At 34.8% G+C, this 13,214-nt stretch overlaps 1 protein-coding gene across 1 annotated transcript; it reads left to right on the top strand.

Moving 5' to 3' along the window:
* Positions 1-1,023: 1,023 nt before the first annotated feature.
* On the top strand, positions 1,024-3,622 carry LOC143534522 (thiamine thiazole synthase, chloroplastic-like). The gene is made up of 3 exons (XM_077028988.1): positions 1,024-1,408; positions 2,442-3,002; positions 3,308-3,622. Exons 1-3 carry the CDS (start codon positions 1,082-1,084, stop codon positions 3,467-3,469), a joined length of 1,050 nt encoding a protein of 349 aa, XP_076885103.1. The 5' UTR covers positions 1,024-1,081; the 3' UTR covers positions 3,470-3,622.
* The last annotated feature ends 9,592 nt before the right edge of the window (positions 3,623-13,214 follow it).

Genomic DNA, 13,214 nt, shown 5'->3' with positions numbered 1-13,214 from the left:
CATCAGGATGATGATGATGGAAGATTAGGCAAGTATGTGGTTTTCACTAGTTGGATCAACGAACTTAACGGAGGTTTATCTCACCGCACTATCGTGCCTTCGAACGAGTGTTCACAGGCAGCGTTGGCTTTAAGTGAGGGTTTCCCCGAATCAAAATACTAGTGTATTCAATATGATAAATTTAGTCAGTAACCAATTTAAGGATTTTTAACTGTTCAAAAACAAAATAACTTTATTTACATGCATATTAATATTATCATAACTACTTATAATTATCATCATAAATTAATTAACTTTTTAAAACCTTTATAACTTCACATTTATTATAACTTCAATCATATGCATATTACAAATCTGTTCATAATTACTTGTAATAATCATCACAAATTAATTAACTTTTTAAAAAGGGAGGTCTTGGTTTAAGTCCCGACTGTGACCAAAATATAAGATTTCATGTTAAGCCAGGAGGTTTTTCTCACATATAGTGGTTTCTTGTTGAGGATGATTTCGATAATGGAAATGGACGGGTAGACCAATGTCCTGTCAATGATCCAAATTAGCCATTAAAAATTAATTTTTTTAAAATATAACTTCACATTAATATAACTTCATTTATAGAATTAAATTTAATTATGTATAAGTATCATCAAGGCATTTATTAGAATTAATGCCTATATTAGATTTTTATTTTACTAGTTTTACCATAAAAGTATATATATCAATTCAACAAAAACAATATATCATCCAACTTGAGGTGATTACAATAATGTATTTAGATATTTTGAACCAAATTCATCATTTTGTCTCCCAAATTAAAGTGTAAGAAAATGATAACACCGTTACAACAAGGACCCAATTCAAAATGTGGACAATATTTGTTCATAAAATATTAAAGTACTGGTTACAACAAATTGATTTATTCTACACCCTTCACACCCTATCCCTCCTCTCCCCACACGTGGCCCCTCAAGATATTTACTAACGTTACATCCCTATATAACTCCTCACTTACTACAACACAACACACCTCACTCACATTATTCTTCTCATCTACACAACAAACTTTAATATCTTTTTATTAATGGCGTCCATGGCTACCACCACCTTTGCCAAGACATGTTTCTTGGACCAAACATCTTTCTATGGTGTTCCGGTTTCGTCCCCGGTCCGGTTCCAGCAGGTTAAATCTAGCCAGAACCGGAACATGCCGATTTCCATGTCGGCTGCTCCATACGATCTAGGATCGTTCACGTTTCAACCGATCAAGGAATCGATCGTGTCACGTGAAATGACTAGAAGGTACATGACTGATATGATTACGTATGCGGATACTGATGTTGTTGTTGTTGGTGCTGGATCCGCTGGTTTATCGTGTGCGTATGAACTTAGCAAAAACCCTAACGTTCAGGTATATAATAATTTTTTATTCATTTTTTTAGTCAGCTTTAGCAACTGATCTGATTCATATGTTTATTTGTTTGTTATTTATGGTCGTAGATCGTTTTGGATCGTATAGATTTTGAATAATTATGCAAAATTAAAGATGAATCGTTCCTTTATTTCGATTTTGGATGTGTATCGATCAATTTTAAAATTATGAATACGATGAAGATCAAACATAATCTTTTCTTTAATAAATAAAAAAGTTATAATAAACTGGCAGGCAAACGAAAAGCAAGTTACATCATAAACCTCATTTAATTAAATAGCATATTATGCAATTTTAACATTTTTTAGTTTTTATACTAATCAGGTGAATATATGTATAATTCTAGTTATTGTAATATTCAAATAACGGGAATTTTAAGGAGTTGTATATGTGATTTGAGAGCTTATAGATAATTTATAAACTAAAATAAATAAAAAAATAATAGTAGTTTTCAGAAGTTGTATATGTGATTTGAGAGCTTATATATAATTTATAAAACAACAAAAATAATAAATAGTTGTAATTTTAAGAGATTGTATCTGTGATTTGAGAACTTATATAAAATATATAAAATAGAAAATAAAAATAAAAAAAATAATAATAATAATATATAACAACAGCAATTTTGAATTTTTTTTAGAAGTTGTATATGTGATTTGAGGGCTTACACATAATTTATAGAATAAAATTAAAAGAAATTAGTAGTTTTAGGATGTATGTGTGACTTGAGAGCATAAAAATAATTAATGCAATAGAAAATAGACAAAATAATAATAATAATAATAATAATAATATATTAATATTAATAATAACAGTCTTAAGAAATAATTTGTTTTATAAAAAAAGCTTAGATGGTCTCTGAAAGGAAAAAAAAGAAAAGAAATAGTATTTGTGATTTGAGAGCTTATACATAATTTACAAAATGAAAAATTTGTTGCTTAAAAAAGCATCAAGACTTGTAATTAAATTAACTAATTATAATCTGTGCTGATTAAACGGTATTTAATCGCAGGTCGCCATCATCGAGCAATCTGTGAGCCCTGGTGGTGGAGCATGGCTCGGAGGACAACTCTTCTCCGCCATGGTGGTCCGCAAACCAGCCCACCACTTCCTCGACGAGCTCGAGATCGAGTATGACGAGCAAGAAGACTACGTGGTCATCAAACACGCTGCTCTATTCACCTCCACCATCATGAGCAAGCTTTTGGCTAGACCAAATGTTAAGCTCTTCAACGCGGTTGCAGCCGAGGACTTAATCATCAAGGGAGGAAGAGTAGGTGGTGTTGTGACCAATTGGGCTTTGGTGTCAATGAACCATGACACACAATCCTGCATGGACCCAAATGTCATGGAGGCTAAGGTGGTTGTGAGCTCGTGTGGTCATGATGGTCCGATGGGTGCCACTGGGGTGAAGCGGTTGAGGAGCGTTGGGATGATTGAGAGCGTTCCTGGGATGAAAGCTCTCGATATGAATACAGCTGAGGATGAAATTGTGAAGATGACTAGAGAGGTTGTTCCGGGCATGATTGTTACTGGAATGGAAGTTGCAGAGATCGACGGATCTCCGAGAATGGTATTATTAGTATCTTGCTAGTCTTTTTCTTTTAATGTTAGTGTCACGAATAAACAAAAAATAATAATTAGAAAGTTATTAGTTAATAATTAACTTTGCTACAATGTTGATAGTCGTCACACATTATAAAAAGACTAATAGTTAACTTTGCTAGTGTCTTGCTAGTCTCTTTTAATAATGTTATGATCAGTCACATAAATGGAAAGCTAGCTGATAATTAAGATAATAATTAAGAAATTTGTTTTTATTAAAGATTTTGATAAAGAAAATGGTTTGTTTGATTGATGGTTTGTGTGATATTTTAGGGGCCAACATTTGGGGCTATGATGATATCCGGACAGAAGGCTGCCCATTTGGCATTGAAGGCTTTGGGGCTACCGAATGCGTTGGATGGGACAAGTGTCGGAACCATGCAACCGGAGTTGATTCTGGCTGCTGCTGATTCCAGTGAGACTGTGGATGCCTAGATGAACTAGTGAAAATTTAGGTGTCAGAATTTGAATAAAAATCAATGTCATTTGATTTAGACATTGTGGGTGTATGTGGTTGGTTATCAATGGCAGATGACGTGTGATTGGATGTTGTGTTTTTGTATTATCATAGTCTTTATGTTAAAATTATATTGCATGTATGTTTATTAAAAGCTATATTATATACATTAGAGGCCGTTATGCTAACTAGTATTAAAATGGAGTAACGGGGAGAATAATGAAACTTAAAATATTTGGTCGTGATACTGATAACACATGAGACTTGCAAACGGTTAACAAAAGCTTGCCGCATTGTAAAAGATTCCAGAGGCAAATAGTTTAACACGTTTTGAGAAAAGTTGTTTAAAAGGAATTACATTGTTTGATAGTAGCACGGCCAAATCTCATAAGGCCGATATAACCTTTGTTTTTAGAACCGGATAGGACAACGAACTAGATGCATCATTGGTTCACTAGTGATTGTTAACCAATGTCTTGGCATACATGTTGGTATAAAAAAATAGATGAGACTCTCAATTTCCGAAGATGATTATTCAAGTTGCGTAACAAATAAAATAGATATAATTTATAGGTATTGGATCATTTCAGAAGTTTTTTTACAGCGAGAAGTGCGAGAAGTGAAGGTGTAACTCCATTAATCCCTAATTTCACACTCTTTCTTATGTGTATGTGTATTGTGTAGGTACATATGTATGTGTGTTGGTACGTATGTTTATATATGTGTGCGTATGTTTGTATATGTGTATATATGTTTGTATGTGAAGAAACACTAACCGGACCCCGGGCAGATTACTGGTAACCTGGGGGTTGGATAGCTGTTTCCCACGAGGGGTTAGACCCTTGGAAGATGGTTCTTCTGATAACCTGCAAAACAGACACCGTGAGCTCGTCACTGAGAAGGGGGGGGTTCCTCCTTGTGACCACCCTCCGGCGTGAGAATCAGACTAGATTGCTCTTTAAATATAAAAGTATATTAAGAGATTGCTAGAGCAGATATCAGGTATAATATGATGATAATGTAGTAAGATATGTTGTTGGATAATACCAGATGATCATACCATTTGGGGTATTTATAGCCGAAGGTAGGTTTCCAAGGAGGTATGGCCGGCTGCAACAGTGTTCCTGTTCATCAACAGTAGCCTACGCACGTGCCCTGCTGGTAGTTGGTGGGTAGGCAGCGGCTGATAGCGACCAGGCCTGCTGTATACTATTCCCTTTCCACCAACTGCCGGCTACGCACGTGGTATGACAGTAGTTGGTGAGTAGGCAGCGGCTTAATAGTGATACAGTACAGGAGCATGCTGCTCGCCATACTGTATCAGTGAGCTGTCGTATCCCTGATCAGATCTTTCGCCCATACCTCGTCAGGTACGGTGAAAGGTCCTTCAGTATAGACTGGCTTATTTGGGCGGGAGTATTCCCCCTCCCGCCTCTGTGCGGGATTGCTCCCGGCTTTGCTCATTCCTTCAGGTGACACTGAACGAGAGCTAAGTACCTAGTGCGTGTAGCCATGCTGCGCGGGTGGCCTTCCCTCATGGCTTGTATCCGAGGCTGCGGGAACAGGCGGAGTCCTTCACCATGGGAGGCATTTCCTGCGGGACCAGCTTGCATACTGCGCGTAAGGACGTCACGTCTCTGAGCATGGTTGGTCCTGCGGATCCAGTTGGTCTCTGCGCAGACGTCCCTGTTTAAGGTGAGTCTTGCGGGTCCAACTGGGCTCTGCTGGGACCTACCTCTTCAGTATGTGTGTAGGTACATAGGTTTAAATGTAGCTCGGTACATTTATATGTTTGTAGGTAGGTTTGAATGTGTAATTAAGACATAAATACAGCCAGCTTACATATATGTATGTAACATCATATGAAAGGGAGTGAAATTAGGGATTAATGGAGTTATGTCTTCACTTCTCGCACTTCTCGCTGTAATATCACTTCTCGCAATATCCATCCCCATAATTTATAAGTAGAGGTGGAGAGTATATAAAAAATAAAAATTAGCAATGTAATGTGAAAAAAAAAAGTCATCAAGACTTACAAATTTAGTAACTTAATAAATTAAAGTATTACCAATGAAACGGTGGCCTCTTGGTAAAGAAAGTTTCTAAACACTTTGGTTTGAGAGGTGGAGGTCTTGAATTCAAGTTCGATAGATAACAAGAATTGAAAGAAATTCGTCGTAAAAGGTAAATTAAAGTATATAAATACGATGAAGATGCAATATAATTATTTAAATTAATTGTTAATAATGAAATTAGGGCCCAGGCATTATTTTTGGTAAAAGCATATTCTTTGATGCGATACTAGTATCTCTATTGGTTTAGTAAAAACACATATGAAACAGATTTGTCAATGAGGGCCAACTCAATAATCAATTAGATGCTAAATCAACACATTCTTGCATTATATTTCAAACTTTTTTTTTCAAAAATCTCACTTTATTCTACAACAAACTTTTACAAACTATTATATAATATTAAAATTACATATATATATATATACTAGACGGGTGCTCGCGCGATACAGCGGGTAACACTAAATTCTAATAATCACGTAACAATTATAGATATTCATGGTTAGTTTGAAACCTTGAAACCGTTTAAATTACTAATCATCGGTTTGGTTTCATGGTTGGTTTTCTCCTTTTTTGGTAATGGGTTTCTAATTTTTTAAACCATAGCAAATAGTTAGTTTGCAGTTTACATCGAAAACCGACCATATAAAACCTGACCGAACGGTAAATTTATAATTAAAGCTCCATCCGTGAAACTAAACTGTTAGTAATGATTCAGATTAAATTTTCAACTGTGTGCATGTTTCGGTCTTCAACGACAACAAAATGTTACTGGTGGTTTGGTTCATGGTTTAACTTAAAAACCGTCAAACCCGGATTAAAAAACACACATATATGTTACATGTTAAATTTTTAGTTGAAAAAAAATATAACAATACCATACTCAAATTAAAGACAATAGAATGCTCATTTTTATGGTGTAATTTTTTAAAAAAAAAGTATTAACGTACGAAAAAATTATAGCCGTTTAAAAATCGTTGGTGGGAAGTTGGTTTAAAATTGAAATTGTAAGGAATATATGAGTAAAGATGATGGACCAAAGTTGAAACTATTTTATAAATTTATAAAAATTGAGTTAAGTAAATGGAGAAATATTGTAATTATTTTTAGAGAAAATTCCAATTTGCCTCCCTGAAATATATCGTCGTGACACGGAATAGCCACTAAAAACGAAATTGCGCATTTTGGACGTCTGTGATATTTGGGCGGGTCAGTCTGTGCCCTTCCGTCAGTTGACCAAGCGTTGACCTGTTAAAAATGTTGAAATTACGTTTTTACCCCTAAGCCTTTTATTCATTTTAAAAATAATCACCCAAAACCATGTGAATGCCGGGATTCGAACCCGAGACCTCCGGTTTAACAATCCACCAAAACAACCAGTTGAACTAAGATAGTGTTTTGTATAGCTATACAACCTAAACTATATATTATCACTTTTATCACTTCATCTTCCCCAATTACAATTAGGGTTCCTAAGTTTTAATTCCAGAAAATTAACTAACACAACTTATAATAATAATCTTGATATTAAAACATCATTTTGTTGTCTTCATCAAACTGTCCTGCAATTCATCACTGGTAATATTATCTCTCTAATTTCTATGGTTTATATGTCTATCATGATTTCAGTTTTATTTATAAGATTTTGCAAGTTTGGATGTGGAAAACCAGTGTGTTGACCGGGTGGTGATTAATTATTGCAATACATAGCATACTCTTCCACAATTCCACTTGCTCTGTTATAAAAGCACCAAAAGACACATGACCGGAAATATGGGATGGCCGGAACCCATGGCGGCGGTGGCTATCGTGGTGGCAGCGTGGTGCCGAAGGTTAGGGTTTTGATCGGAATGATTTATGGGTGTTGCGGTTGAATTATTGAAGCGATTGGTGGTGGGATTTGAGAGATTTGAATTTTTGACTAATGAAATCAAGGGTTTGAGGTTTGAGGATTTGAGGTTGATGATGATGAAGAACATCAAGTATGTTTGAGATTGATGATGATGAAGATGAGCTGCTGATTATGATGAGCTGATGTTTTGAAGATGAGCTACTGATGAGATTAAGAGGAATATATGATGATGATGAGCTGATATATGATGATAATATATTATCACAATATATTTCACGGTGATGGATCAGATTTCATTTTGAAATTTGACTTATATTATTATTATTATTATTATTATATTATTATTATTATTACTATTATTATTATATTTATTATTTATTAGAAGAAGATTACTAAAATACCAATTATCAACTGACGGTAGGAGTCAGAAGAACCCGCCGGAGAAATACAGGTGCGGAAAATGCGCACGTTTTCAGTATTATATATAGTAAAGATATATCTATATATATATATATAGGGGTGGGATCTAGAGAGAACTTGTAGGTCCCGAAACCGGATCAAACAACAAAACAAACTAAGTACTAGTCGTTCTTGGATCAACCTCACAACTAGGTGGCGGAAACAACTAGTCGGACCGAGATCTCGGATCTTGTGTGTGTATGAAGGGAGCCAAAAATAGAGAGGAGGGTAGAGAGTTGAGAGTTTTTTTTACTTGGATGAATAATGTTTGTGAAAGGGTTAGGTTGGTGTATGAGATACACACACCTTATATATGTGTGTATTTACTCATACACCTCTTTCATTAATAAGGCCCAATGGGCTTCAAATACAAGAGGCCTCGGGCCCAATACATACAACCGTAAATACCAAAGACGTAAACTAAAATGGTACAAATACGAAAGACTCAATTAAACAAAACTGGGCCTTACAATCTCCTATGTAGTATTTGATTCCTCTTCTTGATCGACTTCTAGCAGGATCAGCAACAGAAGCGACAACATGCTTGTCAACGGTTGGCTCAACATTCTTCCCAGTTGGTGATGTGTCATAGTTGATGCCGTCATCATCATCTTTATTTTCTTCACCGGCTTTCTGAACTGAAGGAACGGTACCTGCAAAAGAACAAACGTTAAGTAAGAAGGCGAGCTCGGCCTCCACCGCAGCTTCCGTTTCCCTCGTTTTCTCAGCCTCTTTTGACGTCTCAGCATCAGCCGTCTTATTTTCAGTAGCCTCATCGCTACCAATTCCACTACCACTACCATCACCACGAGTATCATCATAGCTATCATACTCATCCTCATCCTTGTCATCTCTCTTCTAACTCATCATCGTCTCTATCCAAGCACTTTTCAATATATATTTTACCGGGTCAATACTTAACAACAATGCAATAAGGACCTTGTTAACTTATGCCTTCATGTAAAGTGTTTAGGACTTACTTGTTTGCCCCACGTTACGTGGTTCTAATATACCCCTTTTAATTTGTTTAATAAAATTATCAACATTTTTGTTGTTGATTTTTGAATACTTTTTGAGCATTTTGCAGTTTTTCTGTTTTTTCAATAATTTTTTATGTTTTTTTAATATTTGAAGCTAAAGCAAGAAATAATTTTCATTGTGACCAATCACTAACGGGCTCGTGTATGACTGATTATTAGGATTTTTGCCTTCATCGATATAACTTATTTGGAGTCGACAACCGCTTCATAAGAGTGTAACCACTAGCATAGGCAGATATTTAAGTTTATATCACTGTGATATTTACTCATTTGTCAAGCCTATCTACACATCAAGAAATGATCTTGTTGGCTTTTGATCTACTCTTTTCATGTGCTAGGTTCACCAAAGACAATTTTCTATCATTTTCCAAAGGTCAGATCAATTTCTCAAAATTTCTGATATTTTAATGTTATCCGACTCCCTCTAAGCAGGAGCTCCCTCTAAACGAGAGATTATATTTTTAAGTCTTTTTCAGATTCTCTTAAATAAAATAATAATATAAAATATATTTAAAAAATAGTCAAGTGATTTAAATTTTATTTCTCTTAACAAATGTAAACTCTTTTTGACGAGTTAAAGTTAACTCATTTTCAAATAATAATATAAAATATTTTTGGAAAGTCAAGTGACTTAATTTGTTTTTCTTAACGCAAGAAGTGAAAATCTTTTTGGTGAGTTAAATTTAACTCACTTTCTCCCTCTAAAATTGTGACATATTAAAAAACTATTTACAATTTTATATACAAAAAGATAAAAGGAATAAAAATAAAATGAAATACAAATTAAAAACAAAATAAAAATAAAAAAAATGTTTCAAATTTTAAAACTTAAAAAATAAATTTTAAAATAAAAGTTTAAATTTTAAAATCTTAAAAATGTAAGTTATATTAAAAAGGAAACTAAATTAAAAAGAACTTAGATAAAATATAGTTTTTCTAAAGTAAAAATAAAATGAAATAAAACAAAATAAAATTAAAATAATTTTAAAATAAAAATAAAGAAAAATAGAACAAAAAAAAAATAAAACTTAATTTTGTACAAAAGAGATCATGCCAAGTGTCTCAACGAGAAACAAAAATCTGGCACGATCAAAGGCTTTAGTAAATAGGTTTGCATAGTTGTCATCAGTATTGACCCGTTCTATTGTGACAAACTTTCGGTTCAGATTTGAGAGATGCTAAGCAGGTTGTGGTTTAGTTGTTCCACCAAGTTGACGTCTTCAAACGTCAGGACTCCATTTGACACTTTACCTTGTTTAGAAATATTTCCACCCATATCACCAGCTAAGGAAACGTATCCGCCATCGAACGGTTTAATGTCAAATAGCAAGGATTCGTCTCCTATCATGTGTCGGGTACAGCCATTATCCAAATACCAAATTCTATTTACATAATATCTTGGCTGACCCTACACATTAGCAGTTTAATTAGATACAGGTTCCCGAGACTTAGTTGTCTCGGGAGGTTCAACCACAAGGTTGTCAAATGTCCTTGTCTCGTTGTTGTTTATGAAGTTGTGGGACATGTCAGAATCAGAAGAACAGTCTTTAAGATTTCATGCGCGAGCAGGTTTCCTGTTTTAAAAGATTTTCGAGACTGTTCCTTCTTGGTTTTAAAACAACATCCTCAGATCTTTCAATTTTTGGATTTCTTTTCTCCTTTCTTTTTGATAACTTTTCAGACCTTTCAGTCTTTGAATTCATTTTTGCTCTCTCCTTCTTGGTTATCCAAAAAGGAGGTTTATCATTCTTTTTATTTTTGGATCTCACGTCCATTTCACTGGCAGAAGTGTCAGCTGGTTGATCATTTCTATTCCTTGAGCTTGGTTTAGCTTTCGAACGGAATTGATTAAACCGACTGTTCATTTTCCTTTTCATATCATGTCAGTTCTTGCAATGTCTTGCAAGGTGAGATGGGTTACCACACACAAACAAAGTTTTCTTCTATCTTCCCTATAGAAACCGTCAGAATGATAATACATGGGTTGTGGCGAATAAGGAGATGGTTGTATGGGAACAAACAAGTTGTCAAATCTATTACCCCGATCATCAAAAACATTTTTATAGAAAGAGTTAACATAATCTTGTGGATAATAACCATAGTAGCTATTATCAAATTGATTGTACAGTTGAGGTTGATAATATTGATTAGTATATTGATAAAAATTGTTTCTATGAGGTGGGAAAAATTTACCAGATGTACTTGCATTTTCCTTTTCAAAACAATTTTCATTAACTTTGGTTTCCTCAACTTTAAAACTATTTGACGAACAACTAGGTAAGTTAGTATTCACATATACCTTTTCATGCACGTTTCTATCAACAATGGTTTCATCAAAAATAGTTTCAGAGTCACTATCAGAAATGGGAACATCACTTTCATTTTCAAGAGTCGTGCCAACATGAACACTCTCATCAGATTCATCATTGTTCAAAATGTTTTTGGAATCAATATTATTACAGACAGGGTTGACAATAGATGAATCAAAAAGTAAGTTTTTATCTCCACGACCCTTGTTTGTTTCCACACACCCCTTTTCTTCTATACAACCCGTTACAGAAGATGAACTACTATTAGGACTGACTGAAGGAACAGCTGAATCAACAGTCTTGGGAGCAGCAAGAACAAATGTCTTTGATATGGGCACATGGCCAATACCATAGACCATTTCTTCCTCAGGAGGAGGGTTAAAATCAGAGTGAGGAAGGCTAGTATAGTTATCATTAAAAGGCGGTGGTACAGCAGAACTATCATAGCTTATACTAGTCTTTAATCTTAACTCCATCTGTGACCCAATTAGCTTGTTCAGCTTTTCAGAGGCTAACTCAAAGTTTTCTATGGCAACTTTCTTTTGAGATAACTCAATTTCTAACTTAGAAATTTTAGCATTTAATTCATCTATATGTTTTTCATAATGTTGAGCTAAATATGTAGTAATAGTGACTTTTTTTCTAAGTTTTGCCATATCATTACCATGAGTGTTAATCCTAGTGCTATAAATCTTTGCAGCTTTCTTAAGATCATCATTCTGAACTTGAATGCTACGAATTTGTTCAAGAATATTAGCATTATAGTTTCTATAGTGAAGAACTTTATCTATGCAAGCTTGTGAGCAAAGTTTGTGTACCTCGGGAATGAGCGAGGCAGGTGTAGGAATCCCATTAGTGGAGCTTGACGAGATGTTTGCTTGACTACTTCCACTTGCAGCACACTCGGGGATGATAGGACTTGCTTGACTGCTCACACCTGCATCACTTGTCTCATCTTTATTTTCTTTTGACTGATTTTTTATTCGAAGGTTGGCATCCATTGATTCAATAGACTTGATGGTAGAAGTCAACTCTGAGAGTGTTAAGGTATCCATGTTTGTAGTTCTCCTTATGGTAATCACACTGCTATTCCATGCGTAAGGAAGTGACTCCAACAACTTCATGTTGATTTCAGACAACTCAGGGATGATACCGACACTTCTCAATTTAGTAACGAGTGACTCAAATCTGTTGATGAGAGAGGTAATTGATTCTCCTTGAGTGTGTTTAAACATGTTGAAATCCTCTTTTAACATGTCCTTTAGACCTTCCCTCATATTGAGACTTCCTTCAAGCTTAGAATCGCAAGAAATTTTTTTTTTAAACTTGACTTGCGATTGCGAGTTGACTTTGACTCTTTTGAACTAAAACAAAACGCTTTCTTGGACCATCCCGAAAGAAAGGTCTTATCAACTTTGAAACCCAATGTAAGCAAAGCTAAATTCCCGAAATAACCCGCAAGTTAGATCCGAGTTAAACCTTTTAAGGATCGCCAGAGATTAGTTAACACGTGTTAACTTTAAACTAATCAAAATATCTTTTGTGTAAAATATGACTCGTTAGTCAAATTTCCCAAGCAACTTGTTTCTCGTATTTAGCGACCTGAGTTAAATTTTTGTATCAACCTGACCTCATTCATACTAAACAGATTTCAACTCGATCGTATCTCTTAGCAGTCCAAATGGTAAGTTCATTTGTCTAACAAAAATTTAGGCCCAACAAAATTAATTGGTGCAACCCAAATAACCAACTTATATTCACGTTCTTAGTCAAAATGATCTATGTTGACTTGTTATGTTGGCCCACAATTGAAAATAAATATGTCCCGACACAACAAAATAACCTCAACCCTAATATTGAGAACTCGTCAGCCGCTCAAAACTCCTTCCCATACAAAAACAAACCTCTTTTCTCTCTCTCTCTCTCTCTCTCTCTCTCTCTCTCTTACATCATCGCCGCCCCCAAACTTTCAAACCTTAAATATGGTTTCC

Source organism: Bidens hawaiensis, unplaced genomic scaffold (genome assembly GCF_021521415.1).
Source record: "Bidens hawaiensis isolate Kalapana, Puna unplaced genomic scaffold, B.hawaiensis_p1.1 tig00010169_1, whole genome shotgun sequence".
NCBI classification, from domain to species: domain Eukaryota; kingdom Viridiplantae; phylum Streptophyta; class Magnoliopsida; order Asterales; family Asteraceae; genus Bidens; species Bidens hawaiensis.
The sequence above is the reverse complement of the archived record's forward strand: the minus strand, read 5'-3'. Positions and strand labels throughout refer to the sequence as shown.

Bases quoted from the DNA above. Each gene is read 5' to 3' on its own strand.
- LOC143534522 (XM_077028988.1), top strand. From the start codon at position 1,082: ATGGCGTCCATGGCTACCACCACCTTTGCCAAGACATGTTTCTTGGAC. The intron at 1,409-2,441 runs GTATATAATAAT...ATTTAATCGCAG, and splicing joins GCAAAAACCCTAACGTTCAG to GTCGCCATCATCGAGCAATC. The intron at 3,003-3,307 runs GTATTATTAGTA...GTGATATTTTAG, and splicing joins TCGACGGATCTCCGAGAATG to GGGCCAACATTTGGGGCTAT.